Below are 23,277 nucleotides of genomic sequence, written 5' to 3'. Positions count from 1 at the left end.
CCGCGTCTGGGTTTCCTGTATGAACCCTAACACCTATGCGGGTTTTTCTAGGCCCTTTCACCCAGCTTCCCTTTGCAACTTTAGAACAGACTCCCTAGAACCTACATACCGGTCCGGCCCAGCAATAATACGGGACAAGGTGAGGCGGGTGCTGTTTCTCCAGAAGCTTGGAAGACTGAGTCTTTGGTGGGGAGACCCTGCTCCCGGGACAGAACCCCTGCCACCCGAGGTGCGCTCGCTGCCTGGACAAGGCGTACCCGCCGGGCACCCACTGCCAGGACGCGCGTCCCCGCCCGCGTCTCTCTAGGAAGAGGTCGCAGCCAGCGCGGACAGCTCTTCCACGGGAGCGCGCTGCGCAGCACCGCCTCGAAGCCCGTGACCCCGGCTGGCCCACCCCGGGGCCCCGAGGGCGCGCTCCCGAGAGGCGGCGCCGGGGCGGGGCGCGCGGCCGGGGGCGCGCTCCTCCCCCTCGCGGGCGGCCGGGCTGGCGGCGCCGACCCCCCGCGCGTCGCACATGGAGCGCTGGGCCGAGGCGGCGGCAGCGGACAGCGGCGCTTCAGTGGCTCGCTCAGCCGGCCCCTCCCGCTCCTGTGCGCTGCTCCTCCAGGCCAGCGTGCGCGGTCACCATGGCGTCCAGTGAGGAGGACGGCACCAACGGTGCCTCCGAGGCCGGCGACGAGAAGGAAGCCCCGGGCAAGCGGAGACGTCTAGGTTTCCTGGCCACCGCCTGGCTCACCTTCTACAATATCGCCATGACCGCCGGGTACGTGCGCGCGAAGGTCCCGCCACGCGCCGCGCGCAGTTGTGCCATCTCTCCGCGTTCCGGGCTCGGGGACGCGGGGCAGCGCGCGCTCCCGGGGCTGCTGGGAGGGTCGAGCCGCGGGGAGGACGCGCGCATGGGGTGGGACGGGAGCGCGCGAGGGGGGAAACACTGAAGGGGTCGAGGCGGAGGCGCGCGGCGAGGGGGCTTAAGGAGCCAGAGCGCGCGTGTTGGGCGGGGGGGGGGGGGAGTCGGGGCGCCGCGGGCGCACATGGAGCCGGAGCGCAGGTGCTTGGTGGCTTATGGTCAGAGCGCTCTGGGCGCGCGTCCGGGGCGCATAGAGCGAGAACGCGCGTGCTGGGCCCCTGGGGGGTCGCGGCGCGGCGGGGGCGCGCGCGGCGCGGTGGGGGAGGGGCGCAGCCGGGTTGAATGGAGCGGGGCGGGGCGGCCGGCCGCCGCTCGCTGGGCATTGCCTAATACGGTGCACGGCGTGGCGCGGCGGCGCGGGGCGCGGGCCGGAGGTTAAGTATAGACCCGGGCAGGAATGCGGGGCCGACCCACGGGGGAGGCGACTTTGGCCCCGGCCGCCCCTGTCGCCTCCCGCTGCTGTTGAAGAAACGCCGGGGTCTGTTCACCCCAGCCGGGAGCTGTCCGCGGGCAGTGCACACTGGACCCCGGGCATGTGGTTCCTGGAGCTGCCTGCAATCGTGGGGCAGTGTCTTCACCTACTGTTTCTTTTAAAGCACCGCACTTAGAAATGCTTACTTGGGACTTTGAACACTTAACCTGATTGGGACCAGGCAGGTGTCCAGCATCGTTATGGCCTTATCCTTCCCAGAATCCTGTCCATTTTTTAAAAATTCAGGCTTAGTGTGACGTGGAAGTTAGGGTTTATACAAGATCAGTCTTCAAAGAAATGTCAAATGAGTTTTGTGTCTACCGGTGACTCAAACTATTATGGAAATGCCCTTTGCTATCTTGTCTTTAGAAAGAGTTGCTTTTTAAATATCCTCCGAAGTTTTAACTTACACTGAATGAATGTTAGGAAATGTTTAGTATTTTAAACCGTCTCTGAGCTTCATAGAAAAAAGTGTGATTGAATTGACCTCTTGGTCAAATGTAGAAAAATGCTATTGTCCTATTTAACAAGTGTTCCTGTTGATCATGTATATTTATGATACTGAGCAGCAAATGTAGGTCATAAATATGTATTTATTGGTGGTTACTGTGTGCCAGGGACTGTGCTGTTTCTTTTGGGTATATCACCTCATTTTTGGTCTTCTGCAATCCCGTGAGGGGTACAGAACAATATTTTATAGTGAGGCATGGAGAGACCTTAAGTCACTGTCTAGAGATCACAACCAGAAAGTGTCAGGCATGGGTTTCCACTGAGACTGACTCCAGAGCTGTGCAACTTCATCTTCTTGCTGCCCTCGATTTCAGAAAACTAACAGGCCCAAAACAACTGGGAGACAGTTCATTGCCCGCAATGCTCTGTTGCCTTAAAATGCAGCAGGGGTTGAGAGACTCACTTCTGCTCTGAGATAGTCTCATCCAGTTAGTAAATGTTTTTGGAATACCCACCCTATGTTAGTTGATTGGCTGTCCCTTCTCTGTACAGTCCAGTCTCCATTTTTTAAGGCCATGTTACTATTTCAAAAGTGAAAACTCACCTCACAATCCCAGTTTAAAATCTTGAATGAATAGTTTTAAATGGCCACAGTGGTCCCAGGGCTGTGGTCATTGAAGACCATTTTCAACATGCTCCCCCGTTTATCTTTCCAGTTTTCCTCCATTTGAAATCCCCAACTCCCTACTTTTCAGTGTGCATTTTACAGCTCCTTCTGACTTTTCATAGGTTGTTCACTCTTTTAGGGAGTTAGTGTCATCCTTGTTCTGGTGACTGAGTCAGCTTGTTTGAACTAGGTTCCCCTGGCCTCACCGGAAACAAGCTAAAATGATCCCGTGCTTTGCATTCTCGCCCTTCACTCCTGTTCTGCTCTTTCCAGCAAGCCAGGGTTATCCTAAATGTGTCTGTCTGCTCGCACGGAGAGGGTCCAGTGTTATTTTCATCAAGGCAGAGTAATCCATGTAATTCTACAAGCCTCCTATAGATAATCTTTCATTTTTTCCTTACTGTGGTTTGGGTATCTGATTTCTTCGAAGTTTATGCTCAGAGCTCTTACCTCAGGGATACTTTACCTGGGCATCTTCATGGATGTCCTGGCACACCTTGACTGCTTGGTTTTTCTCCATCCCACTTACTGCCATTTGGCAATACCATGTGTTTTTACTAATTCTTCATTGCAGTCTCCAAGAAGTAATAAATGTCTATTGAGTGAATCAATGAGTATCTTGTAAAGCATTGGTGATGAATATCTACTGTATAAGCTCCGATTTTCACTTAATATTTAATTCAGTCATTCTGATTTTTGTAGTTATAATGATAGACCCCAGCCAGGGTACTACCTTCTCGAGGGGGCGCCCCAAGAACCCAGACTCCGATCCAGCTGATGCAACAGCAAGAGGTGTTTATTAATGCGGCTGTACAGTTGGGCTAACTCAGCTCCAAAGAGCAAGAGTCGCACCTATTGCAATCACATGGGTACTTTTAAAGGAAAAACCCACAAAAGCCATAAGATTACAATTTCCATACAATTTCGTTTCACAAGATCATGGTCTGATCACAGAGTGGGTACAGTCACGTCCGCATGTACATTCTTCATGAAACCTCAAGGGGGGTATCAGGGCGGGAGTGGAGTTTACATAAAGGTCACAGTGGTCCTTCCTGGAGCACTTGCAACTATCCCAGTCACAGTTGAGCGCATCTCTTAATAGAAATCTCTTTACATTGTTACATTGTGGCAGGGGTGGTTGAATCATGGCTGAGTCAGGTTGCCCATGGAACTAGTTTTCTTTTTAGTTCCGTATTCTCCTGTGGCTTGGGGGTGTAAGCCTGAAGGGTTAGGGTCTTTCAGTACTTTTCATTGTTACATAGGACTGTACCGAAGTAATGTACAATCACAGATGAAGTCAGTCCCCAGTGACATTAAAGTCCGCCTACCCTGTCCCTGTGGAATTAGTGGCTTTAGGTAGATCCAGAGTTGGGGGCACCTTTGAAGGATGGGAGGATTTTTATGGTATATTATGGGTTACTAACAATAGGTTCTTGACTAGAGTCATGAGCATCTGTGCCTTGCTTTTCAACAAACACTTTTGAGCCTAGAGGTACTAGTGCATTGTTTTAGGTCAAGCGGGGAATATGAGACAACTATTCTAGGCTCATCCTTGAAGAAGCACAGCCTGAGCATTTATATATAGAGGCCAATTGCAATAAAGATAACTAGATAAGTACATACATAACAGGTGTCTGAGGACGGGGTTGGGGCGCGGGGTGGGGGTGGGGGGGTACTAAGAAGAACCATTGTGAAGGAGGTGAAAGCATTTGCGTGGGTCTTTGAAGGTGAAGAGGACTTACCCGACATGGGTGAGGATACAGCATGTGTGAAGACAGAGATGTGAGGTTGGGAGGCACCGAATCAACAACAACAACAATGGACCTGAAATACAGACAGGTGGCTTGGCCCATCCACTGCAAGGCCTCAGGTGCCTTGCTGATGTGTGGTTTTCATTTTGTAAACAGTACACGATTCATTAAAGGTTCTGTTTTACTGCTCTGTAGGGGAGTCAAGTTGGATACGTTATTTGACCTCTGACCCTTACTTTTCCCATCTGTAAAACTGGAACAACACAGCTCCTTTGATAGAGTATGACAAGGGGTAGAGGTATGAATCTGAAGTTCTTAGCAGAAGTGTTTGATGGGCACTGTACTCATTAAGATACTAGTTCCAATCCCTAGTGGTTAATTTGAAATTACAAGAGAAACTATTTGAGATTTTTTTCACTGTTATACTGAATGTGCTTTGATAGAACAGTAAATCCAATTTCATTTTCCAAAATGTTAAGTTATAGCCATATCTTTTAGATAACATTTGATTGCTAAGGATGGTAGATTCAGTGGCTGGATATATCACAATTGGTTTATCCATTTACTTGTTGGTGGGTATTTCCAGTTTGAGGCTATTATAAATAAAGCTGTGAGCTGGGCGGTGGTGGCGGCACACGCCTTTAATCCCAGCACTCTGGAGGCAGAGCCAGGCGGATCTCTGTGAGTTCGAGGCCAGCCTGGGCTACCAAGTGAGCTCCAGGAAAGGCGCAAAGCTACACAGAGAAACCCTGTCTCTAAAAACCCAGAAGAAAAAAAAAAAAGAAAAAAAAAGAAAATGCCCTAGAGGCTTGCCTGCAGCCTGATCTTATGAGAACATTTTCTCAATTGAAGTTCCGATTTCTCAGATGATTCTAGCCTGTATCACCTAAATTTAGCCACCACACTCTGTAAGTCTATTGTATATCCTCATTGTGAATTTATTTTCATTTTTATAACCAGTGACACTGGATATGTTTTCATGGCTTACTCCCTGGCAAGCTTGTATGTCTTCTTGGGTTTAATGTCTGTCTACATCTTTTGCCAATTCTTTTCCTTTGATGAGCTGTTTGGTTTCCTAATATTAACTTTTAAGAACTCTTTAAATAGTCCTTTGCCAGGTATGAGATTTGCAAATATCTTCTTCTGGTTGCAGCTTGTCTTTCATCTTCTAACAGTGGCTCTCAACGAGCAGGTGGTCATAATCTTAAGTCTATGAACCTTCCAGTTTAACTCTATCCACAAGAGTGCTTAGTTGCAGTTGGTGAAAGCATGTGTTGGCTGTAAAAGGAAGTATTAATTTAGTCTAGGAAATGCAATCAAGAGGTGTTAATGGATTATATATGAAAGCACAGCTGTGTGAGAGGAGGCCATCTCTCTGCAGGCCTGTTAACTTGAAGGAGGTACAAAGGAGAAGTTTCAAATTAGGGTGTCGTTTTCAACAATGGTTGAAATGGGGGATCTAGGCAGTGAGGATCGATAGCTACTACTAACATCACAAAGAAAGAACAGCTAGAAATTGTTTGCTCCTTTAGAAATGTGCCGGACAACTTAAGTACCCTTGCCAGAGTCTGATGGAGCCCCTGGAACTAACTGCCAATTTACAGGAATGTAGGAGGCAGAACATAGTAAATGACGTAAGGTATCCAGTTAGCAAGATCTAGACAGTGGGGCACTCGGCAGGCCCAGCCACCCCATGTTCAGCAGACAGCTTGAAAGGGAGGGCTGGAGGGAAGGAGGAGGGAAGAAGGAGGCCTGCAGATTCCAGAGTAACAAGAGACACACCAGATAATTGAGTATATGAATTCTGTTTCAACCACGATTTAAAAAAATGAGACAATTAAGGAAATTTAATGCTCTCTCTCTCTCTCTCTCTCTCTCTCTCTCTCTCTCTCTCTCTCTCTCTCTCTGTGTGTGTGTGTGTGTGTGTGTGTGTGTGTGTGTGTGTGTGTGAGTGTGTGTGTGTGCAAGCTTGCTATGCTCATGTGGTCAGTGGACCAAGTTCAGGAGTCAGTTCTCTTCTTCCACCACAGGCATCAAATTCAGGTCACCAGGTTTAGTGGGAGGCACCTTTTTAGCCATCTTGCTAGCCCCTCTATGTTTTGTGACAGCCAGAAGCTATTATTTTCAGGTTGGGTACTGGAATTCTAGTTTTGCTTTTAAAGAAAATGATTTTAGAGACATACAATAAAACATTGTGGACCATATTAGAGAGTATTGTGGATTCAAATTAACCAGGGTAGAATAAGGAGTAGAGGCTTGGATGGAACAAGATTGACTACCGCATGGTCATCCTTGAGGCTAGTCAGTAGGCACTTGGTGACATCATTTTATCATTCTCTGTAACTTTGTGTAAGTTTAAGCTGCTTACATGAAAATTTTTTTTTTAACAAAACCCCCCTGGTTTTATTTCCATCCCATTGGGCAGGGCTCAGCAGGGCAGGGAGCAGGCTCTCATAGAGGGAAGAGGCCTCTACTCTATTTGCTGGCGATGAGTGGGTTCCGCAGCGCCACCAATGACTGAATCCCCGAGCAGGAACATCTTGGAGATGTAGCGATCCTTGTTGACAGGCTTGGACTTCTTCTTACTCTTACCACTCTTGGGGACCTCTGTCCACATCTCCTTCACGTTCTTCAGCACCATGTTGCAGTGCCTGTCAAAGGCCTTCACCCGTCCCAGGAGCTTCCTGTTGCTGCGACAGTTATATGAGCCCTTGTGTGTTGTTCTTGACTGCCTGTGTGAGGACTGGGAGGGGACCTGTGTTGAATTCCTCCTCCTCCCGCTTCTGCAGCTCCTCTGGGGTCACCTCACTCTTGGGTTTATTGAGGAGACTCTTGGTGGAGGTTTCGCTCACAGATCACTCCTGCCTCCGCCATGTTCACATGAGAACTTTTAATGGAAGTTTTCCAAAGGAGATATGAATGTAGATAACCAAGTGTTTCAAAGAACAGGTGTAGTGTCTAAGAAATCTAGAAGAAAAGGAAAGGCTAGAAGATAGCTAGAAAAAAGAGATAAGCTTTCTTTAAGGACATTGTAGGCAGAGTGACATAAAAAGGCTCTTTCATTTTGTAGGTTTTGGCTTATGCTTCTTGTTACAGCACTGTCCTTTTATCTTTACTTGCTAGTTTAGTGCCCAGGTCAAAAGAAATCATGTCCTGCTTATCTTTAGTTCCCAGCATTTAGCTTAGCACCTACCTGTCTTAATAATACTTGTTGAGAGATGAATTAATGAATGAGTGAAATCAAACAAGCAAAAAATTCTTTGAAACAGTTTTTGTTTGTTTGTTTTTGCCCAAAGAGGATCTGATGGTTTTGTTTGTTTGTTTGAGACAACTGCACTATGTAGCCCTGGCTTGCCTGGAACTTGCTATGTAGACCAGGCTGGCCTCGAACTTGCTATGTAGACCAGGCTGGCCTCGAACTTGAAGCTATCCTCTTCCCTCTGCCTCTGGAATGCTAGCATTACAGGTGTACACCATTCCATCTGGTTTGTCAAGGACTGATGGGATCCATTTGAGTTCATGGAATCAATATCCCTGGCACATTTAAAAACAAAACAGAAACAGATCACCCCCCAAACTAATTTCTAGTGAGAGAAATTCCAGTTGCCTATTGATGTTTTTCTTTTCTTTAATTGCTAAACTGACACCCAAAGTTGGCTAAATGTAGGGCCTTTAGAGAAACTTTGGACAGTCTTTGGGAAGGCATGCTTGGGAAGCGAGCTCTGATTAGTTTATAGAAGTTCTTGGCCTTGTTTACTGAAAACCAGATGGAGTTGGAATTAATGCCGTGGTGGTCCTTTCCAACCCCAGTGTGATCGATTGTTTTTGTACTGTGTAGCCTGTAGGTGGTACAATGCTGCCACCTATGGGACAGAATCAAACTTGAAGTACCACATAAATGCTGTTTAAAATGCACACTTAATGCTTTGATGACTTTTTAAACTTAGTGACTGTCTCTCAAATTTAAATTTTATAGGTATCTAAATTGTCTCTACCTCCAAAGGACAGGTGTGTGGAAGTGTGGATGAATATGTCTTCACTAACTTTGGTTTTATTAGAACCATGGGGACATAGAACTGAGGCGGATTTACAGTTTGGGCTGGGAAGGTACCTAAAACATGAAAACACAGTCAAACCAGCGCTTTAGGCTTAGCTCAGTGCTGATTCCAGAAATGGCCCTTATAAAAAGCAGGATCATGAGCTGAGTCAAATAAAACTGTGATGTGGTAGGACAGAGGTTTGGGGACTTCAGAGGATCCATTCCAGTCTTGCCCATTATCTTACTCCAAGTTCAGTATTGCTCTCTCTCTCTCTCTCTTTTTTAAGTGCCAAGGATGGAGTTTAGGGTTGCATACATATGAGGTAGGCAATCTAATCTATCACTGAGCTATGTCCTCAGTGGTAGGCTTAGTAAATTAATGTCTTCACTCTGAGAGCGGCCTGCAAACTTTTTGAAATAATACTATCAAAATATTTGAGCATAGTCTCTTCTTATGACTTTAACAATGAGATAAACATAGATGATTCTGTGATCATAGTGATTGAGGCGGATCTGTGACATCGCAGTGGCTCAGGAGCAGGCTGGCCTTAGTGGGGGCTTTAGGTCTCAGCTGCCTCGGCTGTGTGTACCTCTCTCTGTGTCTGCTTGCTCAGCAGGAAAAGAGAATAATCCTCCAGAAGCTTACTGCAAGGACCAAACATTGGTTGTGTGGCCACGTCTGAAACATAGATCTGAAGAGCCACTCACTGCCTTTGCTGTAATCGTTAATATTTCTGCATCTCAAAAGTCTGATGGTTTTAGGCATTTGCTTGGCTTTGTGTCATTTTGTTCAGTGCGTCCTATGCTGAGCAAGGGGAGGGGAGAGTGGTCCAGCATGTTTCACTCTGTCCTTTGGTTCTGTCAGGTCTGTATTAGTCTCTGCAGGAATTCATTTAAGCCATTTAGTAAAAAAAAAAAAAAACTGAGCTATGATAATCATATAGTGCAGAAATCTGGTTGACTGTACACTTGGATACCTCCCTGTCTTAAAGCCTAGAATAGCTACTCATGTCCGTGGATGGAATGTTCCAGGCTTTTAAAAGCTACTGCTAAGGCAACTTTCTTAAACTTCAGCATACTTTAGGAGTGGAGAGGGAAACCAGGAAGAAGTTAGTTCTCACCAGGAATTGCAGGAAGAGTAAGATGTGTGTTCTAGAAAGCTGTTGTCCACAAGTGGAGCTTTTAAGTGTTAGTTCATGGAGGAGAGTGCATATTTAACATGCATCTTTAAGCTGACAGGGGTCAATATATGTTCTTGTCTCTTTTAAAAACATCGACTTTTGGCTGGGTGTGGTGGCATATATCCTTAATCCTTGCATGTGGAAGACAGAGGTAGGCATATCTCTGTGAGTTTGAGGCCAGCCTAGTCTACACCGTGCGTTCTAGGCCAGCCAGACCTACATAGTAAGATCCTGTTTCCAAAACAACAGTAGTTCTTTGAAAGCAGGCTCATACCTGGTCTGTATGTATCTCTTCTATATTATAGCCATTGTTTTGTTTAGTGGAAATCAATAAATGATTTTGATTAAAGATTTCTATGTGCGCCTATATAAATTATATACTATATTTTTATATGAAAACAGCTTTTGACAGGTATTCATTTTGAGACTTGTGTTGGTTGGTTTACTTATTGTCAACTTGCCACCTGGGCAGAGAGAAAGTCTACTGAAGAGTTGCCAAGATCAGATTGGCATGTCTGTGGGGCATTGTCTTGCCTGATGATTGAAGTGGGAGGGTTTAACCCACTGTGGTTGTTCTATCCTTAGGCCAGTGGGTCTGGGCTCTATAAAGAAAAAAAAAATCTAGCTGAGCATGAACAAGGAAGCAAGCCAGTAAGCCATTCCTCCATGGTTTTTGGTTCAGTTCCTGCCCAGATTTCCCTCCATGATGTACTGTAACCTGGAAGTATAAGCTGAATCAAACCCTTTCTTCCCCAAGTTGCTTTTGATCCGAATGTTTTATCACAGAAATAGAAAGAAACTGGGACCACAGCATCCTACAATTATGAAATGCTTTGATAATGTCATTTCTAGTACTGCAGCTATTTTCATTAGTCTGTCAGTTTAGTTGCTGAAAACACAAATATCCTCGTCATTGTTTTGTTAGTAGTTGGCACCATGTGTATTCTATAGAATGCCATTTGTTGTCTTTTTCCTGGGGGCTGCTTTTTTTTTTTAGCATAATGAACTAAGAATGATAAAACACAAATAATATTGTATGGTTTTTGGCATTTCTTTTCAAGAGGTTTAGTGAGTTTTTAAAGCTGGGGTAAACACACGTGATATGGACCGTCTTAAACTTTGTAACATATATAGTCCTGTGGCATTAAGTACATTCCCAGTTTGTGTGGCCGTCATCACCATTCATATCCCTAACTTCATCCCACAAAACAAAACTCTGTGCCCTTTAAACATTAACTCCCATTCACCCTTTTCTCCCAGCTCCTGGCAACCACCACTCTTTCCATGCCTGTGACTGATAACTCTGATGCCTTGTGTAAATGAAGTACAGTATTTGCCCTTTTGTAATTGATCTATTTCCCTCAGTACAATATCTTCAGGGTCCATCTATGGCATATCATGTATTGAAGTCCCTTCTTTTTAAAGACCAGATAATATTCTGGGCCTGAAGGAAAGCTTCTCATGGATAGGAATCTAAAATATTAATACTGGTATATCAGGAATCAAAATGAGTGAAAAAAAAAAGGGTGGACTTGAATTTAGATATTGTAGATTGACTTAGTGTTATAGAAGAATGACTTTGAAACATAAGCAAAATATTGATAGCCCACATAAAGTATCTGTTCAGTCCGTGATCAATACCCTGGTTGCTTTCATCTTTTAGCTATTGCTAATAGTAAATAATGCTGCTATAATAGCATGCACATGATCAGTAATATTAGTTTTGATAGAACTTTGTAAAATGCTTTTATTTTCTCTAGGTGGTTGGTTCTAGCTATTGCTATGGTACGCTTTTATATGGAAAAAGGAACACACAGAGGTTTATATAAAAGCATTCAGAAGACACTTAAATTTTTCCAAACATTTGCTTTGCTTGAGGTAAGTTTTTTTTTTTTTTTTTTTTTTTTTAATATGTTGTTAGTCTGCTACAGTGTCTATTTGCAAACACTTCAGTTGAACAATGCAAATCCTAATTTGCTAATTAAGTAGCACCTGTGGACTTGTGGACTACTCCTGCTGGTGGGTATTTGATATTCATATTATTGACTTTTGATTTCTCAATTTCCCCACAGGTAGTCCACTGTCTGATTGGTGAGTTTTTGCCTTAATTTTATATTATTGTTTTAAGCTGCCTTTGAGGCAGTCACTAACTTGATTTCTCTTCCAGGAATTGTACCCACTTCTGTGCTTGTGACAGGGGTCCAAGTGAGTTCAAGAATCTTCATGGTATGGCTCATCACTCACAGTATAAAACCCGTAAGTGATGTAGACACGCTGTCTCCTTGAGTCGCAGGGGAGCTTTTCATTCTTAGAGACCTAAAGTATGAATACTGCCATGTTTTTTTTTTGGGGGGGGGGAAGAATGATTGGGCAAAGAAGAGGAGGGCTTTAAATATTCTCCACTGAGAAAGATGAGTGGTCTGTTAGCTTCTGCTCTGTCTCTTCCTCCTGTGTTTTCTGGATGGTCAGGTGAACCTTCATCTCCAGCCAACCGTATTTTTTTTTTCTCTTTTACGACAGTTCTTCTTAACCAAGTCATTTATTTATTTATTTATTTTTTAATCTTTGGAATTGTCATTGTAAATCACTCATTTGCTTTTCCTTGTTTAGCACAAGGTGTTATAGGAATAGGCAAAAGTCAATGTAGTTCCATACACCTGAACGAACAAGCAAAAGACCTGAATTAAAAGTTAGAATTTTTAAATCCAAACATACAAATCTCAGACAGGAAGAGTAAGTTGAAGTGAGCTGTTGTACATGGTGACTACAGATGACGACAATGCCTACTTGAGAATTGTTGACAGTAGATTTTAAGTGTTTACCCAAATAAATAAGAAATATGCCAAGGTAAAGTTCAAGTTAATTAGCTTCATTTGCCATTCTGTAATGCATACATATTTTAGAACAGCATGTTATGTACCATAAATATGTGCAGTTTAATTTGCCAATTAAAATAAAATTTGAAAGTTAAAGTTGAGGAACTTGGAGGAAAAAAAGACACATTATTTATGGAGGCTTGACAGGAGACAGACCTAACTACTGAATCTAATTAGTGCTTTCAACCATGTAGACAAAACAAACACTATGCATGTCTCTCTGAGGATGTTGGGCCTTTTAAACCCATGTCAGAAACATTTCTCAGCTCAACCCTTCTGACCTTTTTAACAGCCTCTGTATCTCCTGTCCACTTGAGGACAGATCTCTGGCCCCCTTTCCATCCCGCAGATCCCCTTCTTGTCTCCTCTGTGCTTTGGGACTGACACTGAACCTCCTCTCCATTTCCTCTGAGCCTCACTGGCCTCCCGTCTGTGTGGGGACAGATCGCTGACCTCGTGCCCTCTCACTACGCTGCACTTTGGCCCTCATGACTGGGATCTTTCATTCAGCTGACTTGAGCCACCTGTCCCTAACCAGGGCTTCAGCACAGACAGTACTGAGTGCGTACCTCACACACAGCCCAAGGTCTCACTAAAGCTGCTTACTAGTTTAGAAACAGGACTCCCACACTGACAACAGCAGAAAGATGATTCCAGGCAGTGAATGAATATAATAATTGAGCCAGAACTTCAGAGAAACTGAGGTAGGAGGGAAAAGAAAGACAGAGTCGGGTAGCCAATACTACCTAGAGGGGACTTATTAAAGAGAAGTTAGAAATGGGGCGTTCCTAAAGAGGAAAAGATACTCCAGGTCCTTTCACACCCCAGAGGATCTATCCCTTGATTTTACTATTTGATTTTTATCCAACAGTAGCTTCCCAATGACATTTATCACCCACTCCTTAATTACTTAAACCAACATTTATTGAACAAATTCTATATATCTGGATTTCCAAAAATGAATAAGACAACTACCGCTGTCACTGTGCTGGATGTTGGGACACATTGGTCATAGGAGGTACCAGCCATGTAGACACTCTGTGCCTGACGCTGTGCTGAGGACGTGGCTGTCAATGGTGCCAACGTGGTTCTTACTCTCTGGAGCCTGTGATGGATAAAAGCCAAATAAGGAGTTATGCAAATGCTGACTCCATGGCATTTGGTGTAAGTGTTTTGAGAATAGAGCACAGTATGCATTACATTATATACCTAGAATTTAGTCTTTTCTAGAAAGTAATTGAAGGCTTCCATAGACAAGGCATATGTAAGCTGAGCACTGACTGATGTGAAAGAGTGGGGAAAATTTCAGTTCAGATTGATGAGTGTTAAATCTAAAAAGTAATGTCAGAATGGGAAGGTGGTCCAGAAGCTGAGCAGGCACGAGAGAGGTTTGGGACGTGTGTTGGCCTGAATCACTGTGACAGTTATGTTTGACATGAGTAACTTAAGAGTGAAGAGATTCATTTTAGGTCGTGGCTTTAGAGGTTTCAGCACATAGTCCTGGGCTCCATTGATTATGGACCAGAGGAGGGAGAGCAGCCTGGCAGCAGGATCATGGTGCAAGTTACTCACCTCATAGTAGGCAGGAGGCAGAGAGAATAAGGGACCAGGGATCAGGTATCACCTTAAGAGATCTTGCCCCAGAGACCCGTGCCCTCCAGCTAGGTCCCACCTGTTAGTTTCCATTGCTTCCCCAAGTAGTGTCACCGCCGGGCATGTTCAACACATGAGCCTGGGGGGGGGGGCATTTCCAATTTAAACCATAACAGGAAAATTTGCAGGGGCTGTGATCTTCCAGGTGGGTCTTAAGAGATCAGAAAGGGTTCTGCATAGGAAACAATAGTTCTAATTGTGTAAAGACAGAGACATTCCAAGGCACGGTCTGGAAATAATACGAAGTATAGCATCAGCATCAGCACAGTGAGAAAGTGGGAGGGCTAAGTCACTGCAGATCAGGTTGTAAGGACCTTTATGTAGTGTTCTGGTGTTAGAATTTACCTTTTTAGCCTGTTAAGCAATGAGAGATCAATGTGAAGTTTCACATCATATGACTTATTTAATAATTACTATTATTATGTAGTTGTTTTTTTACTCTTTACTCTCCTGGGGTTCTGCCACCCATCTCCCAAATAGATACACATGAAGATTTATTATTACTTAGAAATGCCCACCTTAGCTTGGCTTATTTCTTGCCAGCTTTTCTTAAATTATCCTGTCTAACTTTTGCCTCTGTGCTTTTATCTTTCTCTATTTCTGTATACCTTTCTTTCTTACTCCATTGTTGGTTGTGTAGCTGGGTGGCTGGCCCCTTGAGTGCTCCTCGCCTCCTTTTCTTACTTCTCGGTCTCTCTTCCCTGATTTCTCCTCCTATTTATTCTCTCTGCCAGCCCCACCTATCTTTTCTCCTGCATTGCTACTGGCCATTCAACTCTTTATTAGACCATCAGGTGTTTTAAAAAGACAGGCAAAGTAGCACAGCTTCACAGAGTTAAACAAATGCAACATAAAAGAATGCAACACATCTTTGCATCATTAAACAAATGTTCCACAGAATAAACAAATGTAACATATTTTAAAACAATATTCTACAACATTACTATTTGTTTTGTTTTTAAGAAAACTTTCATCTGAGAGGAGAATAAAAGAAGGAAAACCACTTAGGAAATGGTTGTAATGGTCCAGCTGAGACATGATAAGGCCCCAATTGAAATATGAATGTTAGGGATGAAGATGAATGGCCAGATTAGAGAATTGGTGTGTGTTGTAGTCACTGTGCCATTGCTGTCATTTAAATATATGAGCTTATGGGGGCCATTCTCATTCAACCCGCTATGGTATCACAGTAGAATTTATATGATTTAATGACTAATAGGAAGTTGGAAGGGTCAATTGTTCCCATTCAGCTTTTAAGGCAATGATGTTGTCCTGGGATGTTGCACTTACTGGCTGTGCTGAGGAACGAAGGGGGAAAATATCAGTAAGTAGTCAGCCACTCCAACTACAGGACACAGTTAAGGTTCACATTTATAACCAATTACAGAATGAACGACCGCATTGTGTCCTGTATTCCATTATAATAAAAGGCAACAAAATAATAGAAGGAAATACTTATCTCACTGAACAGAAAGCCCAAGGTTCAACAGCACTGTGGCTTTCTCTGATCTGCAGATCCAGAACGAAGAGAGCGTGGTGCTTTTTCTGGTCTCCTGGACTGTGACCGAGATCACTCGCTATTCCTTCTACACATTCAGTCTTCTCGACCACTTGCCGCACTTCATTAAATGGGCCAGGTGGCAATGTCTTGCCTTTCAGTTCCTCACTGCCCTGTGCATGCTGACTTTGTGTGCTGAGCTAACACTGGAGAATTACCGTCTGTGTCACAGATCCACGATGCCAGAATGCAGCCGTTTGAGTCACTGGCAGTGTTCTAACTTGTATTCTAAAAGCTGAATTTGAATGGTCATAGGCAAATAATAATACCAAATAGATTTTATGTAAAAACACCCGCCAACAAATCATATCCTTAGGTCATCTCAGTTGGTCATTTATTTTATTGTTTTGGAAAGTGTCATATCCATTTTGGGAACTGTATTAAATAAAGTTTACTCAAAATGTAGCTAACTGGTTGCTCTAAGGTATTATTATGTGAAGACTGATTTTTAAAAAATTATTTTTAGTTATATACATACATGTATATCTGTGTGTGAGTACAGGTGCCCTTAGAGGCCAGAGGCACCAGATTCCTCTGGAGCTGTAGTTACAGGTATTTGAGAGTCCCCTGATGTGGGTGCTGAAAACCAAACTTTGGTCCTCTTCAAGAGCAGCACTCTTAACTGCTGGGGCAACCCTTCATTTGTGCAGTTCCAAATCAGCATGAGTGAGTGTCAGTCTAGCACTTCCTCTCTAGTACCCAGGTACTGCCACACAGTGGTCCACGGTGACTGAACAGTGGAGCATCTCTACTGATGGGCTTCAGATCCTTCCCAACTTTCTGATACTATAAATAACGCCACAAGATATTGGAGACAATGTCATACATATCTCTCATTTCTATTTTTTAAAAGCTGATATTTAAGCCCAGGTGGGGTGGCGCATGCCTTTCATCCTAGCACTTGGGAAATGGAGGCAGGTGGGTTTCTGTGAGTTCAAAGCCATCCTGGTCCAACTAGTAAGTCCCAAGCCTGCCAGCACTACCTGTCTTAACAACGAAACAAGCTCTGAGTTTGTGTTAATACATGTGTAATAGCTAGCTGCCCTCATGCTTGCTCCAGATGTCCATATATTAAAAGCCTAACATTATGTCAGATAATTACCTTTTTAAAACTCATGCATTGGGGCTGAAGAGATGGCTCAGTGGTTAAAAGCATTGACTTCTTTCCCAGAGGTCTTGGGTTCAATTCCCAGCACCCACATGGCAACTCACACCTGTTGTAACTCAGATCTGACAACCCTTACAGAGACATAACATGCAGGCAAAACACCAATGCACATAAAAAAAGAAATAAAACCCATGTGTTATCCATGTTTAATGATAATGAATTACAATATATAAATAAAGACTAATTCCTATAGTACATTACTAGAATATAAAAATAAGTACAAAAGAAGGAAATAAGACTTTAAAAATTATTCATAATCCCATTACACAGGGGTGTCACTGTTAATTTTATTTTTGAGACTCTTAGACTTTTTAAATATTCTTCTGGCTCCCTTTTAGACATTTGTGGCTTCACATTTTACATACAATAAAATGCTCTAAAATTTTATCTTTATTCATTGTTTGTCTTAAGAAGGTTGTACTGTTATGTGTTAGGTTCATTTTATTCTTGTTCTACATGAAGATATATTCACATTTAAGGCTTAGGCCTTTGAAGGGGTTTGGAGCTTTGCATGTAGTTGGACCTAATCTTAGAATGCATGTTGGTACCACTTTCCATGATAGTCTTCGCAACCTCTGGTTCTTCTAAACGTACTAACTCATCAGATTGTTTCTGTTGATGAACTGTATTTACAAAGTTTGCTCGGAGAAGGTAACTGTACACCGCATGTTTGCATAGGTCAGGCCTGTTAGCATTTAGTGTCTTGAGTCTCTTGTTTGGGATGCATTTACATGTTATAAATTTCTAGAAAAGTACAGAACTCTGCTATTTCATGTTTCAACTTGTGTTGGGATCATCCATCATTTCATTAGTATTAACCATTTAGTATCTGAGCATACCAGTAGTCCCAGCTCTTGGGAAGTGGAGCAGGAAGATTAGGAGTTCAAAGGCAGCCTCTACTACATAGTGAGTTCAAAGCCAAACCTGAATTATGTGAGACCATTTAGAACAATAACAACAACAAAAGACTTTACATGAAATCTTTCAACATTGAAATATGTGTCCTCGTATATGTATCATTTAGTTATAATCATCAATGATTTTTTTTAAAGACAGTGTCACTGTGTCACCCTGGCTGGCTTAGAATTTACTATGTAGACCAGGCTAGCCTTGAATTTACAGAAATCTGCCTGCCTTTGCCTCCTGAATTGCTGGGATTAAAGGTGTATGCTACCATGCCTGGTCATAATCATCAATAATTATGTTTCATGTCTAAACACTCTTGAAAATTACAACTATCTAAATATATTTTACACATTCATTAAACAACCTAAAATAATATTCATATTTAAGTTCAAATGTGGAAGCTATTATTCTCAAATAAAACTTCACTTTAGAAATAGCTTCCTTTTTGTAGTTTGACCTACTATCATAATTTACTACCTTGATTCTATTTATGATCTGAAAGTGTTCCTGGATAATTTTATGTTGGGTTATGATTTCATACTGATTTCCATTTTAATTTCAGAAGTACATTTCCTCTAAGAAATTTTAGGTAACAATTGGGAATCTTTGGGGTAGCAAGCCTTCCCATAGTTAGTGCAAGGAAGGTAAAATAAATTATACAATTTATTCCCATACCATGAATTTTCATTGACCTTAAGGGTTTCAATTATTTTTAAAATTTTGTTTATTTAATATGAGTGATGACCAGGTGGTAGTGATGCACACCTTTAATCCCAGCACTTGGGAGGCAAAGGCAGGCAGATCTCTGAGTTTGAGGTCAGCCTGGTCTACAGAGCAGAGTTCCAGGACAGCCAGGGCTACACAGAGAAACCCTGTCTGAAAAACCAAAAAACCAAAACCAAACCAACCAAACAAAAAAGAGTGATAATTTACAAACAAAGTAATACATTTTGTTGATTGGTGTGTGTGTGTGTGTGTGTGTGTATGTGTGTGTGCTTGAGCATTCCAGATGCTCCTGTGAAGGTCACAGGACAATTTGCAATGAGTTAGTGTTCTCCTTTCACTATGTGGTTCCTGAGGATTGAACTCAGGTCATCATATCAGGCTTTGCAACAAGTACCTTTACCCACTGAACCATCTTACCAGCTTGGAAGTGAAAATACTATTTAAAAAAAAATCACTGGAGAGCTTCATGAGGTTAAGAAAATAAATTAGATTAGATAGTTTGTTTTAAAAAGGATTATAGATGTTTGCTTTTCAGATTTTAAAAGATGAAGTGAGAAAATACTGATTTAAGTAATAAAAATTATACAAGTCTGAGACGAGCATGGGAGCAATCTCTAGCAAGGGCAGAATAAGCAGGAACAGCAAAGGGCAGTTTTCCCTTATTTACTCTATAGTTCTACCAACATCTCTTCATATGTCTGTAGTACACAGGAATCAGGTGATTTATCTATCTATCTATCTGTCTGTCTGTCTATCTATCTATCTATCTATCAATCATCTTTCTCTGTCTCTCTGTGTGTCTGTTTCCCAACACAACCTCCACACCCCTCTTGACCCCCCCCCCAGGGTGTTGTGTAGCCTAAACTGGCCTTGAACTCAGTGTATAGTGGAAGATGACTCTGAACTTCTGCTCCTCCTGTCTCTTTAAAGTACTGGCATTACAGGTGTCTTTTATCATGTCTGGTTTATGCAATGCTGGGGATCAAACTCAGAGCCTCATGCATGCTTGGCAAGCATTCAATCATCTGAGTTCTATGACTCTTCTTTATAGATGGTTTTTCATGCCAACTGGGGGAGTAAAGAAAATGCAGATGATTTTTCTGTAAAAAAATTGCTTGTTGTGAAGGTGGTTATACACAGTGTACTAATTCCTAGTGATTAAAGTCATGTTGTCAGTTTCCTTCAGCGGTAACTATGTTTAATCAGTAATCACAGTTTTCCAAATAACCTAAAATATCTGCTTTAGTCACTTAAACTATCAAACTAGGTCCTAACTGGTCCTTTTTAGGCTCAGCATTCACTTTTAGGCTCAACATTCATCAGCTATAGGGAAAATAGGAGCAGTTATGGCTATATACCCCAAAGAAGCAATTTTTTAAAACACTTAACTGAAACAAAAAGAGCTGTGTAGTTAGATATGGTGGCCCCGTCTGTGATGTCGATTACTTGGAGGTTGAAGCAGGAGGATCACTTGAGGACAGGGGGAGTTCGAGACCAACCTGGCCAACCCAAAACTCGCACATCTCAAAACAAATGAACAAAATATGCACATGTACTTTAAAATAAATTATAAAAATATTTTAATATGATATAGAGTAAACTGACTTTATTCTTATGTTGTCATTTGGAATGGGAATTTACTATTAGAAAAAGGGTGATCATTAACAAGCATATGACTAAATCAACCTGTGTGAGATACTGTAAATGCATGCAGAGAGATTTCTAAGTTTAAATGCAATAGTAATGGAAGAGATGTGCTGTAAAATACAAGAACTGGTCTAGAAAAACAATCATCTGTCTTTTCTTTCTCCAGATATAATTTTTTTATCATCTTATATCCTGTTGGAGTTGCTGGGGAACTGCTCACAATATATGCTGCCTTGCCTTACGTGAAGAAGTCAGGGATGTTTTCAGTAAGGCTTCCTAACAAATACAATGTCTCTTTTGACTACTACTATTTTCTGCTCATAACCATGGCCTCATATATACCATGTAAGTATAGGCTCATCAGTACTTTGATTTAACGTATGATATGCAAGTGTTTAGAATATCATGCTAAACTAATTTAAAAAGCAAGGGAAAATGGGAATAATTGCTCACAAATGCATTTACATGTCTATCTTTAGAATAACTCCAGGGAAGTGAGTCAGATTTTCTTTCTTTTTTTCTTTTCTTTTCTCTTTTTAATGATTATGTGAAAAGGTAAGTCAATTAATATTCAAGTGATTGCTTTCTCAGAAGCATTTAAATATGCCTGGTATAGTTAACAGAAAAACTAAATCATTCCAAACACATGCATCAATAGAACTGTTGACAAGTGTTTTGGTTTTTACGTATGAATAAGCATTCTATCAAGCAAACTTGAGATCACTTCTCTCCATTTGGCGTACCTGGAGATTTATTACAAGTGCCTTTTTGGTTTTGTTTGTGTTGTTTCATGTCCTTGGCAGGAATAAAGTTGCTTTTTAAAAACTGTTTTGAATATTTCAGCCTCTCCACTAATTTCTCACCATCTTTCAACAGCATCAATGAGTGGATGAGACTGCATTGTCTTCTTTTAGGTACTAATAGTGATACATTTTTAAGTCAAATTTTATTTTTAGTCACTAGCAGCAAATAAAAGGGGAATGCAAGATTCATTCATCCTCTCAATAAAAGTAGAGGTGGATGCCAGCAGGAAGTAGGAGAAGTGAGAAATTTACAGAGTCTGAACGCTACATGGACAGGCTATAAGGCCTTTTATTTCATGGAGATATGTATACAATTTGGCCAGTCTATGAGAACTCCAACTTCAGAGCTTTTCTGAAACCAAAATAGACTAAGAGTTCAGAAGGATGCCTTCTCCTTGTCTTTTCCATCTACCTGATTTACCATCTAGCCAGTGCTGGTGGGCTCAGGAAGATGGACAGTCACTGTTTGTCACGCCCCTTGCTTTATAGGAGTCTAGGTGGGGACAGTGTGCTGCAAGCAGAGTCAGCAGTCACATGGGCTGTTTGTGGTCACAGGGGTGACCTCTCTTGGGGTCACCTCTCTTGTGACCTCTGCGGTTATTCCATAGAAACCAAGATCTTAAGAGAAAGTGATTTGAAGCTTCAAACCTATAACTTCTGAACGCCTGCTTTTCAGGTGTCCTGGGAGACGTAAGTCTGACCTCTGCCGGTAGTAACTTCCTAGCTCATTGTGCCTATGGTCACTGAGGTCCCTCTTGCTCAAGATTAGTCTGTCAGGGGCCTGTGTTTCCCCATCCTTACTGATATTGCTAGAGATATCAACTGATTTTACTTTGATAATTAAAAGTAACATTTGAGTATTTATTTTAGTACCGAGAATGTGTGTTTCTCAATCACCAATGAGGGCATTCCAGATGGGAGAATTTCAGTGAACAGTTTTAAAAGTACCCAGGATGTAGTGCCTTCTATTAAACTTCTCAGGGTTTTAATAGGAGAATTCATCGTAATTGCTCAGTTTGCTTTGAATATACATGACCTGAGTGTTTAGACCGCTAGATATACTATGACTGCATTTATAAGGTTGGGAAGTTCATAAATAAAAATCAAACCCATACCACATTCTTGTAGTATTTGACCTAAATTAAATTTTTTTTTGAAAAAACAAATAGATTTCCCTCCCCCCCCCCTCCCAAAGTCGCCTGAAGAAGATATTGAAAGTTTCTGTGGTCAATTTCCTTGCCTTGGTTATTCTGGGATATTTTATATTTGGAGCTTATAGCTAGTGTATATTTGTTCAGCCACCAGCCTTTATGCTGTGATTGAAAGTCTTGATTCCAGGGGGTGTGGTGGCGCACGCCTTTAATCCCAGTACTCAGGAGGCAGAGGCAGGCAGATCTCTGTGAGTTTGAGACCAGCCTGGTCTTCAGAGTAAGTTCCAGGACAGCCAGGGCTACACAGAGAAACCCTGTCATGAAAAAAGCAAATAAACAAAAAAAAGTCTCGATTCAAACTGGCTCAAACTTTTCTCCAAATTTGCTGCACAGATAATCATGCACCCAGCTGGTATGATCCGTGCACATGTTTGTGTGTGTGCATGACGGAAGCCCCTAGTCCCGCTGTGGGGAGTGTCTGATCAGGACCCTGTTATGACTCTCCCCTAGACACCACATCTGGGACCACGACCCAGGTCCACTCTCTTCCCTAAACCAAGGGTTAACCATGTCACTAATGTGTGTTGTCCTGAGAGCATGGGTCCGTTCATAGTGGGTATGGATGAAGGTTGGATATATTTGGGGACATCACGTGCATGTGCGTGTAGGCACTCACAGAGCCAGATGAAGTTAACAGAGAACAGCAGAGTGTGAGGCCCGCTGTCCTTGCTTCTGATATAGTCCAGTGTTACTGATTTCTGAAAGTAAACATCGTCATCTGGGTCTGTTTGGAAAATATATTTATCAAGGTATGTGACCTTGCTAGGACAGAAAGACCTCCAGCAGTTTGTGTGCTACACAGCGTGTGACCTCCACTCCTGCCCTTAGCCTGAGCTCCATAAGCCCTGGGGGTGGGTTGTGTGTGTAGTATAGTCCTGTATAAAGTGCTGAAATCTCACATTTTACAGGTTTCCAGCCTAGTCTAAGGCAATAGCTCATCCGTCTTTGTTTTCTTTCTCCAATGAAGTGTTTCCTCAGCTCTATTTTCATATGTTACGTCAAAGAAGAAAGGTGCTTCATGGCGAGGTGATTGTAGAAAAGGATGATTGAACGATCCCTACAGACAAGGTGCTTTTTTCAGAAAAACCGGATTACTTGAGTCCAAGTTTTAATAACAAGAATAAAGAACTTCATGAATACCATGGATCGTATTGTTTCTTGAAATATAAGGAAAAGCATGTTTTCCAGTCTTTGTCTTCCTATTGTGATGCATCTGTTTTTGATAACAACAATGGCAAATATTTGAAACTGGTGGGAGAGCG

At 42.4% G+C, this 23,277-nt stretch overlaps 1 protein-coding gene and 1 pseudogene across 1 annotated transcript; one reads left to right on the top strand and one right to left on the bottom strand.

The window, feature by feature from the left end:
• Window positions 1-499: 499 nt before the first annotated feature.
• Window positions 500-23,157, top strand: Hacd1 (3-hydroxyacyl-CoA dehydratase 1). The gene is given in 8 exon segments (XM_028870512.2): window positions 500-576; window positions 578-763; window positions 11,228-11,345; window positions 11,540-11,558; window positions 11,635-11,723; window positions 15,512-15,633; window positions 20,168-20,346; window positions 22,983-23,157. Coding segments are annotated over 8 exon segments (858 nt in total). The 5' UTR covers window positions 500-514; the 3' UTR covers window positions 23,066-23,157.
• LOC114693947 lies at window positions 6,723-7,102 on the bottom strand (annotated as a pseudogene).
• Window positions 23,158-23,277: the final 120 nt, after the last annotated feature.

The sequence above is a fragment of the Peromyscus leucopus genome, chromosome 5, assembly GCF_004664715.2.
Source record: "Peromyscus leucopus breed LL Stock chromosome 5, UCI_PerLeu_2.1, whole genome shotgun sequence".
Lineage (NCBI taxonomy): Eukaryota > Metazoa > Chordata > Mammalia > Rodentia > Cricetidae > Peromyscus > Peromyscus leucopus.
The sequence above is the reverse complement of the archived record's forward strand: the minus strand, read 5'-3'. Positions and strand labels throughout refer to the sequence as shown.